Source organism: Rhinolophus ferrumequinum, chromosome 4, assembly GCF_004115265.2.
Source record: "Rhinolophus ferrumequinum isolate MPI-CBG mRhiFer1 chromosome 4, mRhiFer1_v1.p, whole genome shotgun sequence".
NCBI classification, from domain to species: Eukaryota; Metazoa; Chordata; class Mammalia; order Chiroptera; family Rhinolophidae; genus Rhinolophus; species Rhinolophus ferrumequinum.
In genome coordinates, this window is record NC_046287.1 from 24,465,151 (window position 1) to 24,493,100 (window position 27,950).

At 37.4% G+C, this 27,950-nt stretch overlaps 2 protein-coding genes across 5 annotated transcripts in view; one reads left to right on the forward strand and one right to left on the reverse strand.

Annotated features, from left to right (window-relative positions):
• Positions 1–13,204, reverse strand: MZT1 (mitotic spindle organizing protein 1). Its single transcript, XM_033104357.1, has 3 exons — positions 13,040–13,204; positions 4,700–4,845; positions 1–979 (listed from the first exon to the last, which is right to left on the reverse strand). Exons 1-3 carry the CDS (start codon positions 13,119–13,121, stop codon positions 956–958), a joined length of 252 nt encoding a protein of 83 aa, XP_032960248.1. The 5' UTR covers positions 13,122–13,204; the 3' UTR covers positions 1–955.
• The window catches only part of BORA (BORA aurora kinase A activator), a 26,100-nt gene continuing 10,978 nt past the window's right edge, over positions 12,829–27,950 (forward strand). For 2 of the 4 annotated variants that reach the window (XM_033104354.1, XM_033104353.1), the window contains exons 1-8: positions 12,829–13,012; positions 14,440–14,607; positions 17,261–17,367; positions 20,268–20,313; positions 23,235–23,316; positions 26,249–26,314; positions 26,863–26,919; positions 27,329–27,555. In XM_033104354.1, coding sequence (XP_032960245.1) covers positions 12,875–13,012; positions 14,440–14,607; positions 17,261–17,367; positions 20,268–20,313; positions 23,235–23,316; positions 26,249–26,314; positions 26,863–26,919; positions 27,329–27,555 — 891 coding nt within the window. In that variant the 5' untranslated portion in view covers positions 12,829–12,874. Of the gene's footprint in view, positions 13,013–13,329; positions 13,546–13,636; positions 13,769–14,439; positions 14,608–17,260; positions 17,368–20,267; positions 20,314–23,234; positions 23,317–26,248; positions 26,315–26,862; positions 26,920–27,328; positions 27,556–27,950 lie in introns of those variants that run through there. The other 2 variants (XM_033104355.1, XM_033104356.1) reach the window with 2 other exon arrangements.

Sequence of the window (27,950 nt, forward strand, 5' to 3'; positions counted from 1 at the left end):
TTCAGAAAACAGTAACTTATCTGTTAAATGAGAGCTCCTATTTAGTGATTAGATAACCACTAGTTATCTATTTAGTTTCTAGGTAACCACTCGACATATTAGGTAAGCACTCAAATTATTTTTATGTAATAAAAAAGAATTTTGTGTGTTGAAAATGTTTCATTATGCATTATTTTTAGGCCACCATTTTCATAGTATAAAACCTAGAAAGAAAATCATTCTCCATTAATACTCATTAAATTGAAATGATTCAAATGATAAATAATACTATAAGCTAAGTACTTTCGTTACTTTTTAAATCTAAATTTCTGAAAATTTTATGTATTTTCAATCAATACAAGATTGATTTGGTTCATATTAACTGCCAGACAAACTTTATGTTTAAAAAACTAAATATTCTTTGTTAAAGAGCAAATTACAACAAATGCTTTTTGTGCCCTTAAGAAACACAAGATTCTGATATATATAATGAACCCAAATCAAAATTCAGAAATGGTGGCTGAAATTCTGTTAACTTGCAGCCCACTACAAGTCCATAGTTATTTTGCATTAACAATTCAAAATTAAGGTTTATAATGGAAATGTCAACAAGTCAGAACTACATTACTACTGATGAGTTCCACTATACTTCAACCAGACACAGCAGACGGGCACATCTGATAGACTGCTTAGAAAACCAAAGCTATCAGAGCTATCAACAAAGCATACATAAATATGAACATTTCAATGACAAAGCATTAGAACTGTTTAAAAATATGTGACGTAAACACATCTGATAGTTCTCTCTGTAAGCCACTTTTCATTGATTTATAAAGCTATGGTTTTATAATTCTCTTAAAAAGGAAAGTGTTTCTACACTGCTGCATGCAGTAATTTCTTTGTACGGTCTTGACTACAATGAGATTTTCAAATCCTCTTGCAAAGCTTGACATTTCATCAGGATCTCTCCAGAAAGTCAGCTTGTTATATTTTCAGCAGCCTAGAACAATAAAGTAAGATTCATTATAATAAAACCATGGAAAAAGAGACACCATGGAAATAAATTTGTCAATACCGCACTAATTAACAAACTCCTCCCCCACATGTACCAAACCACTTGTATCAGAATAATGCAGTGGTTTTCACTTTCTGTAGGACATTAAGCTACCTTCTGAACTGACTGCTAGGCTAGCAGTAGAAAACTGTTATTTGATCTTAAACAATAGTGTAAAAATATACTGCTACTTGAAAAATTAACCTACAGAAGACCTTATCTACACAGTCTTTATCAGACTGTTTCTTCATGCTTTACTACAGTGTGAAAAGGGGATTAAGATGGGAAAATACCTCTCTGTTATGCTATAAACTAGACAAAAAAAGGCCAAAGAATAACAAACACATGGCTACTCTGCTTCACCTATACCACAAACCATTATACTTCTCCTCGTTATTCTAATATTTCTTTTTCGCTAGAAGCTTTTCAGGATTTCCTTCTACCTTGTTTTAATAAGATACTTGTAAGCTGGTTTTAGATTAAGGGAGAAATGCATTTTAAGAGGCTTTATCCCTGAGGCTTACCATTCCATTCAGATGGGCAATACTTTGATTTTTGTTCAACTTAATTACTGATTTTGCCTTCATATCAGACTATGGTCCACTGGACGTGAGATAACCAGTACACTCAAAACTGAAAAAGTGGGGCGGGCCTGGTGGCTCAGGCGATTAGAGCTCCATGCTCCTAACTTCGAAGGCTGCCGGTTCGATTCCCACATGGGCCACTGGGCTCTTAACCACAAGGTTGCCAGTTCAATTCCTCGAGTCCCGCAAGGGATGGTGGGCAGCGCTCCCTGCAACTAAGATTGAACACGGCACCTTGAGCTGAGCTGCCGCTGAGCAACCGAATGGCTCAGTTGGTTGGAGGGCGTCCTCTCAACCACAAGTCTGCCAGTTCGATTCCTCGAGTCCCGCAAGGAATGGTGGGCTGCGCCCCCTGCAACTAGCAACGGCAACTGGACTTGGAGCTGAGCTGCGCCCTCCACAACTAAGATTGAAAGGACAACAACTTGAAATGGAAAAAAAACAAGTCCTGGAAGTACACACTATTCCCAATAAAGTCCTGTTCCCCTTTCCCAACAAAATCTTAAAAAACAAAAAACAAACAAAAAAACCTGAAAAAGTTATGTTATTTAGGTAGTTCTGAATCTCCTATCCTAATAGCTTAAGTTTTATTTTGTCTATGAAAATGCCATGCCAAAACGCATCTGTCAGTCTCTCTTCCACACTCTTTTCAGATAGGCTATTTTCCTCCGTTTCCTTTATAGCACTCAATTGGCATTACCATACAAAAATATGTACCTGGAAGCAACCTAACATCTATTCACAGTAGAAAGGATAAATAAGTTATAGTATATTTGTACAATGAAACATAATTATTACAGTGAAAAGGAATGTATTATAGTACACACAACATAAATGACCCTCACAAACATAATGTTAAATGAAACAATCCAGTACAAAGATTGTGCTATAAGATTCCATTTATATCAAGTTCAAAAATTTTACAAAATTACACTGCAGTGTTTAGGGATCCATGCTTAGTAAGAAAGCATACCATAAAAATCAGGACAGTAGTTACTGGAGGGAGAAGCAGGAAGAAGTCAGTGATGTGGGGACTTCTAGGGTGCTGGCAGTGAGTTGAATGGACATTCTCTTTATGATAAATTTTTGCTCTGTAAATGTTTTACTTACCTTTTTGTGTTATTTTCAATAATGAAAGTTTTAAAAGAACAAAACCAGCAACCCAAATTGCTGGAACTTACTGGAGATGGGTGAGCTACAGGTTTTATATAATTCTATTCCATCAAGAAAAAAGGCTAAGAGAAGCCACTTTGTCCTCAGAAGTTTTAAGCGGGACTGACTTGAAGTTTCAGTATTTATGGCGTGTTAGTGCTATATAAACATGGAAATAAAATCACCCGAGATTTTAAATCGGACTGTGTGCAAGCAAGAAAGGGAACATTTTGCCTCTTCCCAGGCTCAGCAATTGAAAGGTGCTAAGTTTTGACAAAAGCTGGTCCTCTGGACCCATGTTGACAGCACAGCCCAAATGCCCTCAGCAGTTCCCTGGTCTCTGAGCCACTGAGTCATTCTCCCCCCCACCACCCCTTTTTTTGGTTTTGTTTTGAATTTGTGTAGGAGTTTATCTGAGCTAAACTGACAGCACATGCCAGGGAGCAAGATCTCAAATGCTCCCAAGTCTCCCCTTTTCTGAATGATGAGTTCATGTCGACAGCCAGGGAGTTCTTTCCTGCCCATGGACGCCCAGAAGTCTGACAACCCTCCTTCATTTTGCGCCCAAGCTGGCAGTGGCTCGTGCTGAGAAGGCTAACTACACCTGTGAAGTCACACATCTAATCTCTTCATGAAAAGCTTCCCCACCACACGCCTGGCCTCCTCTCCAGTGTGCTATCTGGGTAGGCTGCGAGTTTTCCAAAGCAAGTGCTGGTTCCTTTTTGCTACCAGTTCCTTCCTCAAATTTCTCAATCCCCTTACATTTTACTATCAGCAGCAAGGAGAAATCAGGCTGCACTTCCTACACTTTAGAAGTTGCCTCAGCTAAATATCTAAGTTCATTGCTTTCAAGTTTTATTTTCCTCCCGAACAGTGTAACACAATTCAGCCAAGCGCTCTGTCACTTTATAGCAAGGCTACCTTTCGTCCACTGTCCGTGCTCATTTCCGTCTGAGACTTTTCCAGAATCATCTTTAATGTCCATATTTTCTAGCAAGATGCTGTTCATAATATATGCATCCTCCAAGATGACTGCAACTTTCTCTACAGTCTCCTCTTTTTCTGAGCCCTCATTAGAATCACCTTTAACGTCCATAGTTCTACCAAGCGTCTCTACAAGACACCTAAGTTTTTTCTATCAAGGGCACTAAAACCTCCCAATCGCTATTAATTGCCCAATTCCAAAGCTACTTCTACATTTATAGGTATTTCTTACAGCAGCACTCTACTTCCCAGCAGAAAATCTGCATACTTTTAAGACTGCTGTGACAAGTACCACAAACTGGATGGCTTAGACAAACAGAAATTTATTGTCTCCTAGGTTCTGGGGGCAGAAATCCAAAATCAAGATGCCAGCAGGGCCACCCCTCTCTGAAAGCTCCGGCAGAGCATCCTACCTTGCACCTTCCTAGCTTCTGGTGGCTGCCAACCGCCTTGGCCTTCTTTGGCTTACAGAAACCATCACTCCAACCTCTGCCTCTACGATCACATGGCCCTTTCCCCTCTGTGTCTGTGTCTTCACAGGGTACTGTCCGTTTCTCAATGTGCCTAAATTTCCTTTGTCTTATGAGAACATCAGTCATTCAATCCATTATGATCTCGTCTTAATTTGATTACACCTGCAGGTGCACTCTTTCCAAATAAGGTCATATTCACAGGTACCAAACTTGAGCATGTCTTATTTGGGGCAGATACAATTTTACCTAAACACAGTTAAGTTGGAGACTTTTGGGAGAAAAACATAGCCCATGAGAGTAGCAATTTTTGCGATCTGAATATATGCTACTAAGCTCCTGGTCTTCAGATTTTCTTCTGATGGAGATAGAAGCTGCTTTAATCATGTTTAGGATCTTTCATGTAAACTTCATCATTAATCATTTTCTAAACAAAAGCATCTGTATTTAGAATGAACTAACACCCAGATCTCTACCTTTAGTGCGTCACTGGCCTTGCGAAGCTCCTTAATAACCGATGATAAAGCTTCTGGGTTAATTCCTTGTTCACAAAGCCGTACACAAATAGACAGAGTCTCCATATCTAAGCCAGTATTCAAAATCCTTGAAATCTCAAGCAGAACTGAAAAAAGAGAAAATTTTAAAAACAAAATCTTCCATTTTAAAATATGCACATAATACTTTTAATTCACATAACACTGCAAATACCAAAGAACTATCAGCATCATTACATTTGGAAAGGGGCATGTAATGTCTTGTCCTTACTTAGCTCTAGAAACTTCAAAATAAATTTTCAATCTCTCTCCGCACAACTGTTTTCTACATCTTAGTTTTTGTCCTACCACTCATTTAATGTCTATCTAAAATTTACGTATCGTAATCAGGATTATTCTGAACATTTCCCCACTTTCCAGTATTTTTTTTACAATATAATTTAGTCAGTCATGCAATATTCCATTTTATGGAAACACTATATATTACTTAACCCTCTATTTTAAGAGTTTGGTGGATCTCATATTTCCCCATTAAAATAATACTGTGATAAGTATCTGTACATACTAACATAATTTTATTAGAACAAATTCCTAGAAGTGGAACTGCTCAGTCAGTAATATACATGTTTAAGGCTTTAAAAACATTTAGAAACTTGTAATTTGACTGAGTGACCATGTTTGTTGATTCTAATAATAAAAATGAAAGCTTATATTTTTTAACTTCATTTTTACAGTACTCCATTTTATTATAGTTTATAAAAGTATCTGTCTTTCACTTGACAAGCACCAGCATTGAGAACCACAGGATATATATATATATATACATTGGTTGCATTAAACTTTGTTTTATGGCAGCTGTTTCCCAGAGTGTGTTCAGAATTTTCTAAGTCATTGGTCAACGTGTTATCTACCATTTCCTGCATCATTTTCTCTTGGCATTATGCTTATAGTTATTCCACATGTAGAGAGTATGTAATTATTCACCAGCATTCTCTTCCAGCACTTGAAAGTTTATTGCCCTCCCTCCATAAATATTTAAATGTTTAATTACCTGCAGTTTGGGTGGAAAATAGAATCTCTAACTTTAACTTCCAGAAATATTAGTAAGTCACCCAACACTTTTTACTGAATGATCTATCCTTTAGATGCCACCTTTATCACAAAATAACTTGCCATACACCTATAGATTTGTTGCATGCTTATCTTATGTCAGAGACACAATTTTAATTATATTAAATTTATTTTGCATAAATTTACTGTTGTTACTTTTTATTATCAAAAGCCCTTTCATTCTATGAACTTAAAAATATTGACCAATTCCAAGAACAAATTCCATTTGAATTCTGATATAAATTGCATGAAATACCGTATTATTTTGGGACAAATGAACAAGTTAATATTAAGTCATCCATTAATTGAAATATAAGTCCTCCCAAAAACTTTTATAGTATTCATGATGTTCATGAGATAGGACTTTACCTATTTTTCGTATCTGACATTTTCATCCCTAGAAGTTCAATTTTTGAGTCTTTAAAAAATATAAATATCTTCCACACCTCTACTTAACTTTCAAACATATGGGGTAGTTCCAGTCTTTGTCAGGTAATCCTAACACTTGTGGCAATTTTGGGTCTGTTTCAACTGCCTTTTTTCAACTGTCGAATTTCTTTCATCATGGGTCATAGTTTCTGCTTTGCCTACCTACCAATTTTTGTTTGGATGCCAGACAATGAATTTTATTTTGTTGGGTACTGGGTAATTTTCTATTTCTATACATATTCTTGAGCTTTGAAATGGAGTAGTTATCTGCAAACAGTTTGATCCTTTGGGTCTTTTAAGATTTATTAGTCAGGACCAGAACCCTGTTTAAGTGTAGGGCTAATTATTCCCCATCACTGAGGTAAGACCCTTCTGAGTACTCTACTCAGTATCTCGTGAATTAGGAAGTTTTCCATTCTGGTTGGTAGATACAGGCACTATTCTCAGTCCTGTGTGAGCATGGTGTACTGTTCCCTCTAATCCTTTTGGATGGTTCTTTCCCAAGCTTTTTGGATACTTTTGCTATTCAATGCTCTGCTGAATACTTGAGGGAGACCCTTCTGCAGCTCTCCAGAATTCTGAGTGTAGCTTTCTTCTCAGGCACTCTCTCCTGCAACCTGCTGTGGTCTCCTTGGACTCAGCTCCTTCTGCTCAATTCAGGGTGTCCACTGGGTTCTGTCTGGATTCCTCCTCTCCTCCCACTGCACTGTGGTCTGGAAACTTTCTGAAGGCAATAAGCTGGGACAAGTACCTGGCTCACTTCATTTGTTTCCTGTCTCTCAGGGATCGTTGTCCTTTGCTGCCTGATGTAGTGTCTTGAAAAGCATTGTTCTGCATATTTTGCCTGGGTTTTGTTGGTTGCTCCAGGTTGGGTGCTCCAGGAGAGTTAATCCAGTCCCTGTTATTCTATCTTGGCTGGAAGGCGACAGCCCTCTCCATTTTCATTTCTTCAGTTCTGATACTCCAACATGCTTAATACTTTTTCTTCAGTTGCATTCAAGGTGTTGTTATTCATGCTCTCTGCTGAATTTATTCCAATAACTCTATTTTAAGATTTCTAATTTCCCACCATAATCACTTATTCTTGTTTCACAGTTAACTGCTTACGTATAACCACTTCTTATTTTGTTTCTGCCCTTATCTATTTGAGGCTCTATTCTTTTTGTAAGCCATTTCTGAGATTTCTGCTTCTTTAGGTATAAGCAAGCAGCAAAAACAGAGTGGTTTAAGAGTGTGTTCTCCAGAGCCCAACCAAGGTTGAAATTCCACTTTCATTATTTAGTAGGCAAGGTAACCTCTCTGTGCCTTTATTTCATCATGGGATAATCACAGTACTTACAGGATTGTTGTGAGGATTAAAGGATATAGTTAGAATGGAGTTTGGCATACAGTAGTGCTAACCGAGTTAGCAATTATGTCTACTTGGTTGTTTTTCTCATTTTTCATGTTAGTTGTTTGTTTTTCATCTCCCTTAGTTAGGTACTTTGTGACTTAGGCTGAAAGCTCATCTTCCATAGGAGATTTTTCTTGGATGTCCTGGATTGGTGATGTGTTCTTAGATGGGTAGTATCATACTGGTCTCAACTCTCTTGATCAGGTTTTGTGGAAGCATCCTGGCTCCAAACACACAAAACACATGGATGGTGTTTCTCAATTTCTCGCTGTGGCAGATGGCACACTTCTGGCCCCAGCTCCACTCAGGCAGGGCAGCATGCTTCTGTCAGGTTCTATACCCAGTCCCCTGCTGTGGTTCCCATCTGCTCCTTTCTTTCGGGGGGACCTTTCTCTTTCTAATCAATGGAGACTTCCCTTTCCTGTTTTTAAACATGGATATGCTGATAATTGTATTTTAATATTACTTCTCGTCATTCTCATACATTTGGAACAGAAAAGTTCAGCCAGTGCTCAGTTATCATCAATTTTGATAATGAAACATCGATTTCTTTAATTTTTAGTTTTGGTTGTTTTCATAAATGGATTCTGCCTCACTCTTGCATATTTCAACTGATTAGTGCTGATACTCTATGTTTCTCTTGTGTTTTCTAGTCAGTTAATCGTTTCACATACGAATAGCTGTTTTGTGTCCTCTTTGATTTCTTTTAATTTTCTTATCCTGCTCTATTTGCTAAAGTTTTCATATCAATTTTTTTTAAAGCAATGAAAGCAGGTCTTTCCAATTTTATTTAGAATACATTTAACATTAACGTGAAGGGTGATATTGGTTTCATGTAGCAATCCTTTAGCAGGTTAAAAAGGTACTGTTTTCGTTTGCTAAGACTTTAAAATGAAGAAAAAATATTATCATCTTATCAGTGCTTTTTCATCAACCACTCAAATGACCAGGTAGCTTTTCTTCTTTGACTTAGTTAGGTAGTATCTTATATTGACAAACCATATTCACAGCTGAAGAACACGGAGATTGGGAAATCCCTATTTTTACAGTAAGTGGCTGGCAAGCCTGTCACTTTACCTGGAGGTAAATGTAAATGTTACCTCATCCCTCAGTGCTACTCACAGTAAACACAACTCTGAGACAGCAGGAAGAAGAGCAGCCAGGGTTTTGTATTCTCGGCAAATAGAGCAAGAACGTACAGATACGCTCAGGGCTCAGGAAGACATCACCTCCAAACAGTGACACTGCATGACTTTTGAGGCTAGGTTAAAAGAATGGAATACAGCTTCCTTCTTGCTCTCTCGAGACACTTGCCCTTGGAACCCAGCCTCCAAGTGAGGAAACCCACATGTTCCAGCCAACAGGCCCTAATGAAAAGCCAGCTAACAGTCTGCATCAACTAGTAGTTATGTGAGTGAGGAAGCTCTGAGATGACTCCAGACTCAGCACTGTCTAACTGCAATGCATGCGATACCCTCGGTGCAACTACCCAGATGAGCCTGGTCAACACTCAGAACTGTGAGAGACAAGTAATTTCTGTTGTTTTCTGCCACAAGTTTGGGGTGATTATGCAGCAACAGATAAACAGAACATATATTCTGACCCTATTCCAACTCTCTAACATCATCATCGACATTAACTGTTCCTGACAAATTCTCTCCAGTTTTTGCTTATGGTAGACCATTATCTATAAATGCTATGCTTATTCCTAACTTCATGCCTTTGTTTATGCTTTCTCCTCTCCCTTTTCAGTGCCCTCCATATAATTCCACTTCAATATTTGTGTTCCTTTAAGCATTCTTTTACAATTCACATTGATCATTACTTCCTAACTTCACAAACTGTCTGTAATCCATAAGTATTTCTGTAGTGTCTACTGTGTCACTGGTACCTATGTGTATTTTGTGCTGAAAATGTACTTGTGAAATAGATAGGTATAGTCCCAGTTCTCATGGAGACTAACAGATATTAAAATAACTGATTCCATTATGGCAAGCAAAATAAAGGAAAATAGCATACTTCCAAAACAAATTACAAGGGCATCTTACCTAGCTGTGAAGGATACAATGTTTAGGAACGGTTTGTCTGAGGAACTGACAATGAAGCTTAAACTTCAAGGGTAAACAGAAATCAAATTGGCTAATGCAGAGTCAAAAGAAAGAGCAAAGAGTGGGTGCCCCAAAACAGCCTGTGCAAAAGTTCCTATGCTGCGGCGAATTTGGTAAAATAAAATGATCTGAAAGGCTCATGTGAAAGCAATGTAATTAAAGGGGATAAACAGGTATAATACATGAGATGAGGAAGACAAAACAATCTACTAAGACTTAGTTAAGATTTTAGAACTTTGGGGAGCTATTAGAAGAAGGTGTAAAATAGGAGTGTGGTAAGATCAGACTTCCATTTTTAAAAGATATTTGTTGCATAATACGAAGTGGAACTTGCACAGGGACAAGAGAACACGTGGATAAAGAGTCTAGCTAAGTTATTGAAAGACTGGTGGATGGCATGGACAGGAGAGGTTAAGAAAAGTGGTCAAACCTGAGATCAGTGAACTGAAAGAGCTTAATGAAGAATAGGAGGTAGAGGAGGTGAGAGAAAGCAAGACTGACTCCCAGGCTTCTTTCTCACAAAAGCAACTAGATTGATGGTGGTAGCATGGACTATACGTTTGCTTCAATGACACTGCCTTATACACTGTGGACTCTCTTAATTTCTTTTTCTTGCTAACTACCTGATATAGTAGTTAGTTGTTACCTGATATAGTACCTGATGTAGTATTACACTGAAGCTTCTAGAAAGGAAGAGGTAATTATCCTAATTGTCAAAAACGTACTTATTAGTAGTAAAAAATTAGAACATAAGGAAAATCCTAGAATACAAGAAAATAAGAATTAAAGTATGAAGCTATTGATAGAGTATCTAAAATTTCAAAACACTGAAAAGCAAAAGAGACAACTGAGTACATAGGGGAGAGAGAGAGGTCGCTGAAGAAGCCTGACATTTTAAAGAGGGAATGTAGGAAGAGAATGTTGAAGATCTAAGAGTGAGTGAGAGTAGATGGTCTTATGCAATAGACTTTATACTAAGTCTAGGATCAATTAGGTTCTTTTCCGACTGATGAGTGCAGATAAATAACATAGTCCACTGCTTCCTTCCGTCTGAAGTGTCAATAAAAATGCTTTCATTTCACAAGAAAATTACAAATATTTCTAGATGAGTTCTACAATCCTTGCAAATCACTAACATCCATTAAAAGACTAAAAATGACTGATAGTTGACTAATACTGATGGGAGGGAGGCAGTAAGAGGATGAGGAGAAATACTACATTTTGAAGGTGGGTAGTCAGACTCAAAAAGTTCTGAACTATCCGTGAGAGTCTGGCTCTCATGGATAGATTTAAATACAAGGGAAACTCTACATTATCAGAATTTCAAATAATAATGATATTTAAGTAGTGAGCCCAGCTCCTTAGGCATGCTACAGTGTTATTTTTGGGAATGAGTGGAGGAAGGTGGGGTTATAAAATGACTGCATTTAGGACTTTTTCAGTTCAGTGTACAGTCAATTATTTACAGTGCAAGTGTGACTATGTTTCTTCCATTTGCACCTCAACCACTATAGACAACATAGAAAATATTTCAATGTTTTTCACTGACAGCAATAATTCAACTTCACATTTGACATGACTGACTGTCTTGGACCCAACAATGGCACGATAGCAGGGATTTTATGTAAGTTTAGAGCTCTAATGGACACGACAGTACCTGTCAACCTGGGTCCTTCTTTGCACCTTCTGGTTTGTGGACAAGCCATCTGTAGAGGGGCAGTGTTCTCTAATCCACACCTTCTCTCCTCCAATTTAAAAAAAAAAAAAAAGGTCTTTCTTCACTTTTCCATGTTCTTACACTCTCTATAATCTTCATTTCACACAAAGGTCTCCTAGTAATCATCTTGATGCAACCAATACAAAACATCAGTTCTCATTTCTACATCAGTAGTTCAACCAGAAAAAATTTATGTATTCTATTCAAACGGCATCCTGTGGCCATATAATTAAGGAACCTAAGCACAGCTAACATAGCTGTGATACATCAAGGATGGAAAAATAGGCCGAATCTGGTGTTAAGAACAAAATTCTATTTTTCAGAAAAACGAAAGGCAGATACTTGGTAAATAAAAAATGAGATGCAAAGGCTCTAATAATATAAGTAATTCTTTGAAAAGGAAATCAACAGCTAGTGCAGAAGTCCACCAGAAGTCTTGTCGGAAGTCCCATTAAGGAGATGTATTAGTGAAGGAGACATGCAGCACGAAGGCTGACACTGCTCAGTGAGAATTTCAGGGGATAATGTTTTCAGAGAGAGAGAGACTGGTGTGGGTATCCTCTGGAAAATGCAGAAACCAGCGTTTGACATCCATCAAACTCATATATACTCGTAGGTGGATGCGAAGAATAAAATGGAAACCAAAAACAGGAGTCTGCAAGTGGGATGACATGTTACTCACAAAAAAATACAGTATCTTTTAATGATCACCTTCGATATACCTTTACCTGGTAATCTTAAATACTCACGTTATAATCCTAGGAGGTAATCTAGTTTTACGGGGGAAAAAAAAAAAAGGCAGCAGGCTCAAAGACATTTAAGTGGCTTGTCCAAGCTCACCACCAGAGGTCTAAAAGGGAGAACCCGCATCAGAGGGTAGAGAGAGGGTAGTTAACTCCAAGACGCTTATTTCATCTTCTATGAACGTGTACGCTTTAACTCGCATGCCTCGCGGCGCGAAAACATACCATGAACCCCAGGATACCCGCTCCAAGTCAAACGGGCAGTTCTGAGGAAGAGGCGACTTGTTCATTACCGAATATTTTAAAAGCGCCTACTGGAGTGCCAAGGACAAAATAGTAACGATGACCAAACAGGGCTCACAGCAATGCCCGCACGGGGCTTACAGTCTTGAGAGTGATCTAGACTTGCACCCCGCTCTGGACTGAGAGGAATGGGCGTCCCGCACTGGACCACCGCGCGGGGTCGAAGGCGGAACGGGCTCTGCGGGGTGGGCGCGGCGCGTGAGGCTGGTACCCAGGGAAGGACGCCGGGGCGGGAGGGGGGCGTAGCGCGCGGGGAGGGAGCGTGGGATGCGCGCGGGGAGTGGGACTGACGTGGGAGCTGGAACGCCGTGCACGCGACAAACTACGCAGCAGCGAAGAGACAACTCTTCAAGGATGAAGCCATCAGCCCTGCGGCCCTGGCGGATCCCTGGAAAGGATCTCCAAAGATGCCGTTCGGGACAGGAAGTGGTCCTAAAGTCCTCCTGGGCTCACCTCCGTCTGGGAGCCGTGGCTCTGGGAAAAGGAAGCAAGGTAAAAGGGGCCAAACGGGCAACTCACCGTCCATGGTCTCTCTCACCGCATTCAGATTCGTCGCCGCTGCGGCCGCCGCCGCAGCCCCTGAACCGCTACTACCCGCCATGGTTGAGGCCGAGGGAGGCGGGAGAAGGGCCTGTGACCCGGAACTGGAGCGCCTTCCTTTCTCCTGGGCAATCACACCGCGCGTCTCCTGCTCACGCCGGACAGGCTCCGCCCCTCGCGCTCGCCGCAAGCGTGGGCCTGCGTTGATTTGAATTTGGAGCTTCGTTACTCAGCGCGGAATGTGAAGCGTGGAGTTTCCATTCGAATTTACTAGGCCGCCTCCATGCGATTGGCTGGTTCGCGGACAGCGGTGCGACGCGATTGGCCAATTGCCCACAAGCCCCGTGCCCTGGTTGGCCTAAATCAGCGCGGAAGCGGGGAGTTAAAGAGTCTGCCTGTCGTGGTTGCTGTCCTGGTACCTCCGGAGTGCCCTGGAGTCGCCTTTGGGTGGCTTCCTTTTTTTTTTTTTTTTAACACACTACTAGGTACGTTCTTTGTAGTTCCTGGCTTTTTCTCCTTCTCGAATTGCAAAGCTCGCTTTTCCCGGTCGCTGGTTCGCCTCATGGTGAATGGGAGCAGTCTGGGAGTAGGTCCAGAAGAGAGGGACACCAAGAATGAGTGGACGCGCAGGGTGGGGGTGACACCAGCGTGAATGTCCTCCACTGCTCTTCACCCAAAGAAGCCAGCTGCACTTCAGCCTTCCAAGAAGTGGATTCTTCTTTTTGTCTAATTGTAGCCTGCTTTGACTTGGTTTTAGCTTTCGAAACCAAGGGGTTTTAGCGAAAGGAGGATGTTTGAGGAGAGGCAACCAAAGGCGGTTAATTTCCTATCCCGAATCAGTCATACTTTTTTGACGGGGGCTAATTTGCGAGAAAGGCACGCGTGCACAAGTCTCCTCGTCTCTTGTTTGTTGCTTGCTGTAAATAATTGTTGTTTAGTAACTGTAGCTTGATAGGGAATTGCTGGGATATGCGAAGGATGTTCAAATTGTTTAGAGACTTGATATAATGAATTTAAAACTGCAGGTATAAGTCCTTTAGTTGAAAGGAATTTTGATCCTCTTGTAATATTTAGTTGCCTCGAAAGCGCACCTGAACTCATTCACATTTGGTTGATTGCTTTTGATAAGCCACTTCTCTGAGCTTATTAATTCTGCAAAATGATTATCAGTAATACCCTACCTCTCTAGCTTTTAAATTTGTTTCAAGGATCACTTCAGAAAATGTATGTGATGCTTTTTTGTGAACTACATAAAACTCCAAAAGTGTTAGGTTTTGAGATAATTTTTGTGAAATGTCTGTTGAATTCATTTTACTTGTCAAAAGGAATGTCTATGGAACTTTGTCGTTTTATTGTATATACTTCTGCTTTCTTTTTAGTTTTTGCTCTGTGCTATGGGAGATGTCAGAGAACCAAAAATGCAAATAACACCGGAAACTCCAGGAAGGATCCCTGTTTTAAATCCTTTTGAAAGTCCTGGTGATTATTCTAATCTCCATGAACAAACTCTCTCCAGTCCTTCTGTTTTTAAATCAACAAAATTACCAGTAAGTTATTCTTACTAGTGTTTACAAATAATTTTAAATATAAATATCTTTTTTTACAAGGTAAGGGGGAAATTTATCATGGAGAATATGTACCTGGAATGTGCTTTTTTAAATTGTAATGTTCATTATAATATAGTTATTGGGCTAAAAGTAAGTTCCTAGAAGATATTTCTGGTTAGCATTTCTCTTTTTTTTGATTTAATGGATAACATGTTAGCTTCCTGCAATTGTGGGTGTAGCTAGACACTATAGTTGATGATATATCTACTACTACCATTTTGGAGAAGAAGGTATGTCACCTAATTATTCCCTTTTATTCAGCAAACATTTGAATGCTGCTGCGCGTCAGTGCTAGGCATAAAGGTTACACCGTGAACAAATCAGGGTCATTAGACACAAACTCAAGGAGCTTATACTCAAATGCAGGGGTCAGCAAACTCTTCCTGTCAGGAGCCAGTTAGGCTTTGCTGGTCATCTGGTTGCTGTTACAACTACTGACCTCTGCCTGGTATCACAAAAGCAGCTACAGGCCATATGTAAACAAGTAAACATGGATGTGTTCCAAGAGAGTTTTATTTATGGGCACTAAAACTTGAATTTCTTGTCATTTTCACAACATGAAATGCTTATATTCTTTGAGGTTTCTGTCAACCATTCATGGCTTGCAGATTGTACAAAAAGAAGTCAACCTGTACTCTAGTGGGATAGACACAACAAAAGAAAATGATGTGTGTTATGACTATAGTTAAGAACAAGGGTGATATGCAAGGGAAAGTGCTCTTTAAGAGATTAGGGAAATAACCTTCATCAATTAGCTTATTTTTACTGTTGTTGGCTACACTGGAGAGTTTTTGAAGTCTGATTTTTTAATATATTATCAAGAAAACTGCCAACTGGGTGGCTGTTTATGCTATACGAGATGTGGTTACAAAATATGGTGAAGGTTTATTTTTTTATTTATTTTTTTAATTAAAGTTTATTGGGGTGACAATTGTTAGTAAAGTTACATAGATTTCAGGTGTACAATTCTGTATTACAGCATCTATAAATCACATTGTGTGTTCACCACCCAGAGTCAGTTCTCCTTCCATCACCATATATTTGCTCCTCTTTACCGTCATCTACCAGCCACCTCCCCCGGTGAAGGTTTAAATACAAAAAAATTTACAATAAGACACATTGCCAATTAATTCCCCTCAAAATACTCCCCTTTGCTTTGAACAAACTTTTCCCATCGTACTTGTCATTCTGAAAGCAGTTCTGGAAGTTCTCTTTCGTGAGTGTCTTTAGTTGTGCTGTCGTGGCTGCCTTGATGTCCTGAATCAATCCAAAACGTTTCTTTCATGGTCATTTTGACTTTGGGGAAGAGCCAGAAGTTGCACGGTACCAGATCTGGTGAATAAGGTGGATGAGGACACATCATAATGTTTTTATTTGATGGAAATTGCTGTACCAGAAGCAATGTGTGACACGGAACGCTGTCATAATGGAGGATGAAGTAAAGACACTCAGGAAAGAGGACTTCCAGAACGGCTTCAGAAAGTGGCAAGAACAATGGGATAAATGTGTTCGAGGTGAAGGGAGTATTTTGAGGGGGATTAATGGCAATGTGTCTTTTACTTTTTCAAATTTTTTAAATTTATGAAAATTAATCTGGGGAACGTAATTTGGTGGTTACCAGAGCGTAAGGGGGTTGGGGGGTGGGGGATGAGGGTGAGGGGGATCAAATGTATGGTGATGGAAGGGGAGCTGACTCTGGGTGGTGAACACACAGTGTGATTTATGGATGATGTGATACAGAATTGCACAACTGAAATCTATGTAATTCTACTAACAATTGTCACCCCAATAAATTAAAAATAAATTAAAAAGAAAAAATTTTTTAAATTTAAATATTCACCTTATTTTTTGATCACACCTCATACTTTCATATTGACATGAAGCAGGTATGCATGAGAGGAAAGTTTTACAGTTACACAGTTTATATTGAGTCATTAACCTGACCTCATTTTTAACTGAATCATATTAAATCTTAATTATCTGTTAGTCTTAATAATGGAATGATTGCAACTTAATCCTCAAAGAAAGAACGTATGGCATCTTGGATTTTTAATCCTGAATTGGTCAAAAATATATTCTGAATTACAGTTTAGGATTTGGATAAGAGTTTGGTTTAGTTGGACAGTTGAATACAGAAAGGCAGCACTGGTTACCATTCATAATTATTTTAAGGATCAACTATTTTGTGAGCTTTGGCAGGTACTTCTGTAGTCAGGACTTTAATTTCAGTTCATTCTTATTGAAAGGAAAGACCTTTGATAACTAATAAGAGGTTTTTACTTTTTTGGGGGCATATTGCATCAATAATGAGTGTTAATTGTAGAATTTCTGTACTGTTAATACCCTTACTGTGATTTTCCTATTATTTGCAATTTTAAAAATCACCCAGAGGGAAGATTTGGCTATTTTAAAAGTAATAGTCAAGTCAATTGATTTAGTGTGATTTGATTACCATTTGCCATTTAATGTAGTAGTAAAGTCAAATTAAAAATATGAGCTGTAAGATATGTTTGTATTAATAACCATTCTCTTTATTTTTCAGTTGAAATTGGTTAGTTTGCTTTTACTCATAAGCTCACTTTCTTTTGTTAAGACTCCAGGGAAGTTTAGATGGTCTATTGATCAACTAGCTGTAATAAATCCTGTAGAAATAGACCCAGAAGACATTCATCGTCAAGCTTTATACTTAAGTCATTCTCGGTAAGTTTTCCTTTCTTTGCACCGAAGTTGTAATGATATACTCTCACGTGAAGAGAAATAGGAAATTCTGAAGTTGAATATTTTTATATATAAAAATACCAGGGACGAAAAATTGTGATACAGTTTTGTCTTACCTAAATGAGGAGTGAGGTCAAAAAAATACATGCAGAAAAATTCCTCTGCTAACAGTCCCAAATCTGGGTGGGATTCCTTTTCTTTTAGAGATGACCACCTCCCCCTGCTACTTATGGGACGACTCTGGCTCCTCAGCATTTGGAAGAGGGAAGGGCATTTTGAGATTTGTACCTTTCTACATGATTATGGCTCCTGCCATTGAATTTTTGTTTTGTTTTCTTTTTCGGTGGTGCAGGGTAAAGTAAAATGCTGTTTCATTGCCATGTATTTACACATTTAGGGAAACCTAAAAATCCCCTTACCAAGTTAAGACACATTGAATGGAAGGGTATCCATTAGCATCCATTTTATAGACTTCATCCAACTTTGACATCGGATGCTTGGGGACCTGAATTATATTGTCTTGAATTCAGCCTAGTAATCAGAGCAGCCTTAACTTCTTTGTCGATGTTTGTGTGGGTTTCCCAGGACTAGTGTGCCTCCAACTTGTGCTGCCTAATGACGCCTCATGTAATGAGAACATGCACTTCTTTGGTGGAGCAGACCTGGCTTTTGATTAAAAATTGCAATGACCTGTAATTAAAAATTACAGCAAACAGTTTTCATTAATAGTTTGAGGGACTTTTTTGTTGATGTCAGTTTTATTGTCTGATTTTCTTTATATTTGTAAAAGTTGAATACTGGGTACTAAGATACATGTGTTGTCAGAAAATAAAGGGTAATCCTTTTCCCTTTAACTTTAGAATGCAGTCACACAAAGATGTACACCTGTTGAGATGCTCTTGCAAATATTTGTCTGGTTTTTCTATTTCGTCTTCTCTTGGCTTGGTAACTTGATGGCCATTCATTCATAATTAACGTCCATCCAAAGTGTTGTAGAAAAAGAACAGAAAAAGGAATAAGCTTAAAAGGATTTTAACGTAAATCTAAATATCTTTGAAAGAGAAGGTGAAAGATTATTTAAAAGCAAATGAGTCACAAATGAGACTAACTTTTTATTTCACACAAACTGTATGCTTTATTTTGCCTCTACTCTTCAGTATATTCCCCCAGGGACAACTGTTACCTATCAAGTCAGCAGGTATTTCCTGAGACTGAGGCACTGTGAGGAACACTGAAGAAGTACAGGATATTCTTCCTGCCCTCTAGAGTCAACAGTACCGTTAACCAAAGTTGTGATACAACATTTCTGTAATTACTAATAAGTGATCTATTGTCTGGGTGGGTTTATGAATCTTGGTGTATATCAGTAGATAGATTTGTAATATAGGCGAGGAGGAGAGAGTGGGAAAAAACCCTAAATTTAGCTTAATTTACTAATGTAATTCAATGAATGGTTATGGCTTCTACCAAGGATAGTGAGTATACTTTTAAAACGGATTGATTCATTAGTAGCAGCAAGCAATGGCTTTCAATGTCTCTTCCTATCTAATTAAAGTTCCCTATTTCAGTGCTTCCCACCATTTTTATGCCATGCTACACATAAAACATAACCAAAAGGCACACTGGTGTAAGCAAATGAGTCTGTCCGTACAGGAGGTGAACAGTCATGAACCACCTCTCCCCTCCAAGGATCTATTGAGGGCATATCTGTAACCTGTATGCTCATGCCAGTGTTGTGTGGTATGCTGGTCAGGATACGTACCCTATATGACTTCTTGCAACCTTCTACGATCTGGCCCTATAATATTTAGCCAAACTGATTTTCATGGCTTCTAGCGATTACTTGAATATCTTAGGTTCTTAAAGTCCCTCTGATAAAACAGCAAAAGGGTTTTGAATGAGGTAATGCTAGATCAGAGCTTTCTATTACTATATGCTATTAATATGATGCATTGCCATTTTGACCTGGTTATGTCCATGATGTGATGAAGAGAACTGAGTTATTCTCAAAATGGCTGTTGTTCAAGCTGAGATACGGGGATTGCTACCGTAGTCTTTCTCACAATTCCCTTATTTGAAAATCCACTTGATTTTAGTTTCTGAAGTATGCACATTATCATGTAAGCTTTCTTAAGCCACAGATATACATACGTATATATGAAGAAATTTTAAGACAGAAAAAAGTGTCTTACCAATTTATTAATGGAAAGCATATATTCTTTCCTGGAACAGATTAAAGAAGTGGTCTTACAAGGCTAACTGCTGAATCCTTGGCAAGTATATGTCTTGTACTTGAGACCCAACATTTTATATTAAATCTCACAGCTGACAAATTTGTGTTACTGTAATTGCATATTGTATCAAAGTGAAAAAAATAATCATTTGGACAAATTTTATATTGTTGGTATTTTATTTCACAATTAATAATTTTGCTTATTTATTTAGCTGTCTAAGGATGATAATTTCTTTTCTTCTCTTTCGGAGTAAGTTGATTCTAAAATTACAACTATGATAAACTTGCTATAATTGAAGAAAATGAATTTGGACAATTTTTAAATTTCTGTGGAATGAAATACTTTTAATTTGTTGTGATTAAAGGATAAAGCTTATCCAAATTACTTTCTTTGTGTTGTTAACAGTAATTTTTAAATTATATCACTGTAAGTCTTTGAAAAGAAAATAGTACTCTGTTCACACTAAATGAAACAGCGCAATGCTGAATATCTAAATATTGTGAACTGTGATAAGATTACAATTTTTCTTTTAAAATGAGCTTAACATTTGCCAGTTTTCAACAGAAAGAAATTAGTTCTTTGAAAGGTTATTTTCAATGTTCAATCAGCTGAAGTAATGGCCTGTTTATTTTCTTCATCTTTGTATAGAATGGATAAAGATGTGGAAGACAAAAGACAAAAAGCCATTGAAGAGGTAACTTAAAACTTCCTGAACATTAAACCAGTTAAGCGTCAATTCCACATGCATGTCCCCTCTTTTAGGAAGACTTCCTTCCGGTCCTGTACTGCCCTGGCTCCTCACCCGTCCGCCTGTCCTCAGCTGTGTGAGCCCCGCTGTGTGTTCCCAGAAGACCAAAGTCTTGCAGCTAGTTCAGCGCCTCTCATAGCACTTATATACTATCGGAAGGATCTATTTAGTGCTTTTCTCCCCTGGACTGAATTCCTTTTTGGCCAATATTGCGCTTCCTTCATCTTTTCATTCTCAGGGCCTAGCACACTTTGTCTTCCTGTGCCTTCAGAATATCGATTAGCAGAAACTCTGTTTCAAGTTGGGGTTTATATAAAGGAAGTTGAAGATTTTTAGAACTTGAAAATCTAAATTGGCATTGATAATGGCTTTTTGTTGTTGTTAATACTTTGGATTTTTAAGACAATGTATTCCATGTAATAAAATGTTTTGCCAATAGAAAAAAGTATATCACAAATACAGGGATTTTTAAAAAATAAAAATAAGGAACTAAGTTTTTTACTTTTGCTTCTTTGTTTGCTAAACTCTTAGAGCGCAAGTAAGGGTCATCTATCGAGTTATTTCCTCAGAAAGTCTTTATGTCATGGCAACATTTCTTATTTTTCCTTTTTCCCTTACTAGCCCACTCTACTCACCTGTATTTCTTAGCGATACTTGTCTCTTCTGCGCCCCAAAAGACTTTAGCTGTGTCATGTTCAGAGATCAGGTGATACCTTTGGCCCCTTCTGCACCTATTTTTCTAGTGTCGGTATTGTTACTTTGTAACAGATATGGCCTGTTACTTCAAAAACAGTTTTATGTAAAAATATGCTTTACGCTAAACATGATCTACTTCTTAGTCAACCTAGTAATTCCAAATTTTCATTCTGATCCAATTACTTGATCCCCCCAGTTGAATATTCTCACTCTATCCCATTTCCTAACATTTTGGAAAATATGCTTTCTCTTTAGAATCCTGAATATTAAATGGACATTCAGAAGAAAACTTAAGAAAATGAAGTCAGAGTGAAGATTAGAGTCAATGTACCAGAAACAAATTTAATTTTTTCATATATATATATATAGAGGTTCCAAAAAAAGTATGCACATTTTAAGAAAGGAAAAAAACTATTACAATTGTAATACTCAACATACCAATAACAAAAGATGAATACAAGTCACGTTTGACTTGTAATTATAGGAGGTGCTAAGAATGGTTACCATCAGCATCCAGACACTTCTGATTACAGCGAACTGCTGCTTGAGCAACGTTGACCAAAGTGTCCACTTGTATACATTTTTGGGGGGCACCCCTGGTATATGTACATATCTGAAAATAGAATAAATGCATGCACATAGTAAAAAAAAAAAAGTTCAAACTGAACAAAAAATAAATAAAGGGAGGAGCCTCTTGTTCCCCCATCCAACTTCCTAAAAGTAACAACTGCAACATTTATACTTTAGATTAATTTTATGTAGGTAACACCTTGTGTCCTTTTAAGTATTTTACCCAAATAGGATCATCATTCTCATACTGTTTTGCATCTGCTTTTTTTGCTTCACAATTTTTCTTAGATATTTTTTGATTATCAGCACATACTGAATGTATCATAACCTAACCCAGCCCCTACTGATAGATGTTTAAGTTGTGTTTGATGTTTTTCTATCACAAATAATGCTACAGTGAGCTCACTTGAACGTATATCTTTATGTAATTGAAATGGACTTGCTAAGTCAGAGGCTTTGTGTTTTCAGTTTTGGTAAATTTTGCCATCTTGCCCACGCCACCCCCACAAAAAGAGTTTGTACCAATTTTTACCCCTTGCTACATTATGATACTGTTTTCTGTCATACCTGCAGTACTAGTTATTAACAAACTTAATTTGTGCCACTCTTATTACCTTAAAATTTTTATCTTGTTATTTGGATTTGTATATCTTTCATTTTGAGTGAACTCATGCGTGGCTTCATAAGTTTATGGGTCCTTTATATTTCTCTCTTTCTGGAATTTGGCCTATATCATAATCTCTGCCCCCGTCCCCTCCCTTTTACATCTTTTCTTCATGCATTCATAGGTAGTTTAGTCAAGGAAAGTAGTTCTTTGTTATAGGTATAGCAAAATACAAAGGAAATTTTATGAATTGCCCCCAAACCATAAAGAGGGAAAAGAAGAATACCGTTTTAGGCTTAATTTCATATCTAGAAGGAAAGAGGATAGACGTGTAACCAAATGCTCTATCTCCATTTGAGTATACTGGCCAGGAGTGTGCTGGTAAATCTTTAGCAGTTGGCCCTCTGGTTGTGGGAAGAGAATGAGTTTTAGTTTTACATCTGCTATCCATGATGTAGATATTCCAACTATGGCCAATTTCAAGTTACTAGTGTGGTATCACTGAATAGGAAAAGAAGTGTGATCGTACACCATTATATGTAGGCGTTCCCCCACACAGATATAAAAGAGATAATTAACCTCAGGAACATAATTCACAAGTGATAATTTTGAGTATCCATACCTTTGTTTTTAATATAATTGTAAGTTTATATAATTTTATTTTTAGTATTTGCTTTGCACAAAATATTTGAAAATTTAATAGTTAGATCTTGAGACCCGGTACAAGCCAGTTCCAGCACACCATTCATACTGGCTTATTGTCTCCATTTATTCCTTGCTTTTTCATGATCCCTTTTGTCATTCCCCGGCCCCCCAAAAAAAAAGTTGGGGAGAAATTAAAAACACTTTATGATTAATCATTATAATGAATGATTAAATATAACTATAAAGTCAGTGTATAATATGTTTGGTGGTTATTTAAAAATAACACGAGTACTCTTTTATATTTTGAGGGGAATTTATGCCTAATTGTGTGACTTTAATTCTATTCTCCTAGTTTTTCACTAAGGATGTCATCGTACCCTCTCCTTGGACTGATCATGAAGGGAAACAGCTTTCAGAGTATCATTCCAATAAATGTGAGTATACTGAAAATCACCTGATCAAAGATTGTAAAGTTTAAAAAAATCAGTGAATGTGAAGCAACACGTAGTGAAGTGTCAGTTAATAAAAGTGCTTTGGTAAGGAACTTACTATAAATTAAATTTCTAGATACCAGCGGAGTTAACTATATAAGGGTTAGGATTCAAAATTTGACTAAAATATACTGAATCGGTTTTTTGCCCATCCTATTCTGAATTTAACTTTTTCTTCATGGCCATTGTGAATATCATTTATCATGATGGTTACGAAGGATCCATAGATGCAGAAATAGGATTCCATATAGAGTTGTTAGTGATTTTTGCAGTGATTTTGAAGGTTAACTTTTTAAATGAAATCCTTAAATTGCTTTGCATTTGTTGCTTTTTAATTTCTTATTTCTCTTGCTTGTTTTTTATCTTTTAATTGTTTTACTTTTTGCTAATTTGCTGAGCTCTTATAAAGGTAGAGGAAAGATGGACACTTGACCTAGGACAGTGTAATACAACTGATTATCTGCAAAACTAGTAAGGAAATTCAGGGCAAGCCAGTAATCTTTTCAAGTATTTTTCTACGTCCAGGAAGTTGGTTATCTTATATTTGCTCTCACTGTCCTGTGGGTTACTAGCAGTGTTCACATATTACTTGTATATAGGCATCCTCATTTCAATGACATTACCCACTCTTCTATGTAGCATACATTAATTATGTTTGCAGTAGAAGAGAATATTTGTTCCTTTCTTTATCAAAAACACAATAATAGGTAAAATGGATTGAGTACTTACCATGGCCAGAAGACTGCGAAGTACTCTCAGTAATTCTTTACAATAGCTCACATATGAGGTAGGTGCTATTATTGGCCCCATTTCATAGGTGAGAAAATACAGTTTTAGAAAGGTTAGAGCGCTTGCTCAGAATTACAGAGATGATAAAAGTGGTAGGACCTGGGTTCAAAACTGGGCATTCGAAGTTCAGATTCTGTATTTTCAGCCCTTACAACCTGAAGGTAGCATGCAGTAGTGGATGGAGGACCTGGGTTGTAGACCTGTTACTGTAAACCAGAAAGGGTGACTTAATCAAATTTTTAATCTCTTTAGACTTCAGTTTTTTATTTGTAAAATAACAGAGTTGAACTACATGGTTGTCTATTAATGACCCTTCCAGCTCTAAAATTCTATATTCAAGGTGACATTTTCATAGACACTAGTTTTTTCCCCCCAAATCCTTTAATTTTTGATTTTTGGACAAATGAACTAACCTTCTTAATGTGATCCTTTTTATAAAATAATATCATATACTAAGTACCCAGTTTTGGTTACAGTGATAGAGGATCAGGAAGATGCTAAAATACGACAGCCTCTTTGATGCGCGAATCCAGCCCAGGATGACAGAGTGCAACGGTTCATAGGGTGGGCTCCAGGGTTGTGCTGTCCAATATGGCGTGGGGAAACAATTCTCCATGGTCTCGAATTTCTGCGCATCAAGCGAGGAGTGGTACAGAGTGGTTTTTTCCCAAACTATCTTTTCAAGGATGTTTGTATTGTGAACATCCTTGGAAGACATAATGTGTCCCTCCAGAGCAGAGGGTAGGTTTTGTGTTTTCCTCTGGAGTAGATTTGCTTGCAGGCTACTATAAAAGAATGTTATTTCCCAAGCTCAGGGTTCCTCAAGTGTGATGAAAACCCACTGTGTGCCACATCCACCTGGGCTGTTTCATGTCACCTCCTTGGATCTTAGGGGCAAAGGAAATGTGTGAGCATGAACCTCCTGCCTGCTGTGCTGGGAATAGTGAAGTCCTTTGTCTTTGACCCAGAAACCTCTTGTCTTCAACCAGCATCCATGGAATGTTGACACGCTAAATTGTCAGCTTGCAAGTAGGGTAAAATCTCAGGTCAATACCTTTCACAGGTCTTGACATCTGGTAGCCACTAGCGAGATGTGCTTTTTAAAATTAATTAAAATTAAAAATTTAGATTCCTAGTTCCACTATTCACATTTCACATTTAAGGTGTTTGGACTCCAGCCTAAAGAGCAAGGACATGACAGGGTTTTCAGGCGGAAGATAGAAGGGAGTGGGGGGGAGGGCGTGCCTTGATTACATTTACCTCATAGTAGGTCACCCTGCCTACAGTAGAGAAGGAATTTGATTCTAGAATTTTATTTTTTTATGCATTTTGATAGTATTTAATAGGGAACTTTAACTCATTCACCCACTCCACGCACTTACTCATTCGCACATTTATTTATTTAGCTTTATTAGATTACTGGTTTTTATTCTGTTATTTTAAGCTTTCTGGGTTTTTGGGTCTCCTTACTTTTTCCTTCCTTTTATTTTGCTTATATTAGTTATTTTCGTTATTGTTTTAGTTTTTTTGTCTAATTTTCAAGTTATGAAGCTTAATATTTAGTCATTAACTTTCAGTTTTTTAAATAATTATTTGCAGCCATATTTTTGACTCCTGTTGTGGAAAAAAACTGAGTGTGGTTTTATTTATCAAATTTTAGGTTTTGTCAAAGTGATTTGGCGTTTTAATTCAGACGATTTTATCTAAACCCATTTTGCAAAAAACATTAAGTGACAGGATCTGTTTAAGGGAATTGAGTATGGGTGACATGCATCTCCACCTTTTAAGGTTGACATGACAGCATGTAGAGCAACTGTGCTTTCCTTAAAAATGATTACGTGGTGCCTCCTAATTTGCTTTACAGCAGTAATCGTTCAAGTTTTATCTTTGTGCTCCCTCAAAATTAATAAAAATTAAATAAATTAATAGAAATATGCTGAATTATACAATTATGTATGCAGACATTTGTTTTTTAAATGTAAAATAAAAGCTTCCACTTTCTTCACTTCCTTACCCTGGAAAAAGTAACCCTAAAGTAAATGAACAATATAAAATGTAAGATTTTTCACTTAAAATGTTTTTACAGGTATTAACATAAATAATGAATCTCCTGTTGGAAAAAAGCTGACCATTAATTCTGAGAAAAACAATGGTGAGTATGAATGCAATCTTAAAAGATGTTCCACAGTAAGCCACATTTAAGTTTAAATTCAGTTCATGTGGTAACACTTTACTCTAGAATTGAAATTATTTACTTTTTACGAAAGCATTATATGAGAGCTGACTTTTAAAAACCATCAGAATAGATACATCCAGCCATGTTTTAGAAATAGCAATATTGTGTTGTTTTCTTATTCAAAGCATGGGAATTAATTTCTGGTTTTGGAAAGCATTTTTTTGAAAATTCGTTAATGTTGAGAAATCTATCTCCAAATATAGCTTGGCTTATTTTTTGATTCAGGCGCCAGCAGAACAACCAGGAGTTCACCTTAACCATTGACAGGTTTACATCAGTGCTGGAAAATGTGGGAAACCACTTACGGGAAGGTGGCATGTTATGTAATAGATGCACAAATGAAATAGGTCTGTTTGTTTGGCTGGAACATCATGGAACAATGGTTGATTGGGAAGCACATACTACATGTAAAGTGCTTGCATTGATTTATCCATGTTTGTATTTTTTTATCTGCTTGTTTCTAGCTGCTTGTCAGACATTGCTATCTCTTCCTGTGGATTTTAATTTAGAAAATATATTAGGTGAGTATTGGATTTATTTAAACCTTTAATAACTTAAACAAAAGGTTTTGTTTTCATAGCTTTTTGTAAATGGAAATATGTGGAATTGCCTTTTTCTAAAAAAGGGAAACCATCCTGAAATTTCTACTTTTTTTCCAACCTGGCTTGAATTAGCCTTGTATCACAATGAACCTTATTTAGGCATAAACTACTTATAGACACATCTTATTGGTATACTAATAATGAAGCATTGAAAAAGAAGAAATAATTCCATATTTGAAACATCACATACACTGTTAAGCTTTGCCCTCTGTTTCAAAACAATCCCAACATAGAGTGCATGATGGTTTTTAAAAAATCAGGTAACTGAAGTATAATTGTTCTTCAAAATAACTCGCTTTGCCTTTTATTCTGTTAACATTAAAAACAGGTGACTATTTTAGATCTGATGAATTTGCAGATCAGTCTCCTGGCAACCTCAGCTCATCATCCCTCAGAAGAAAGCTATTTTTAGATGCCAGCGGAAGTATCTCTGAGTCCTTACCTCCGTCTTCTCCCAGAAGTCCTCGCAGTGGTGCTCAAGCATCACTTGAGGTTTTCTGTTCAATCGATTTATCTCCTGTACGGTGTAGGAGCCCTGTGCAGACACCAAGTTCGGTAAGAAGTGTGTTAAAAGTGGCTGGTTAGTTTGCTGTATGTATACTTGAACCTTGATGCTCATATTGCACTCAAGAGAAACAGTTGCCTTTTCAGTTTTATATTTCATGAAGATTAGATTAGTTCACATTTTGTCATTAGTCAGGAATGTTTTGGGTCAGACTTTCCAGTTTTGAATTCAGAGATATATGGGATAACCAAATTTATCATGTGTCTCAAGGAATTTCAATATAAGTTATTTACTAAATTATGTAAGATTTTCACTATAACACAACTGGATTGACATCAATGGAGTAATTATTTAAAAGCTTTTCATAAACAGCTGCTTAGTATGAAATATAATGGTTTGTTTAAATCGAGTGCATTTATATTTTATTTTGACTAACATATTCTGT

Excerpts from the sequence above, each read along its gene's own strand:
- MZT1 (XM_033104357.1), bottom strand. The coding sequence starts at position 13,121 with ATGGCGGGTAGTAGCGGTTCAGGGGCTGCGGCGGCGGCCGCAGCGGCG. Across the intron at positions 4,846-13,039 it reads GGTGAGAGAGACCATGGACG|TTCTGCTTGAGATTTCAAGG; the intron begins GTGAGTTGCCCG and ends CTCTTTTTTCAG. Across the intron at positions 980-4,699 it reads AGGCCAGTGACGCACTAAAG|GCTGCTGAAAATATAACAAG; the intron begins GTAGAGATCTGG and ends TTATTGTTCTAG.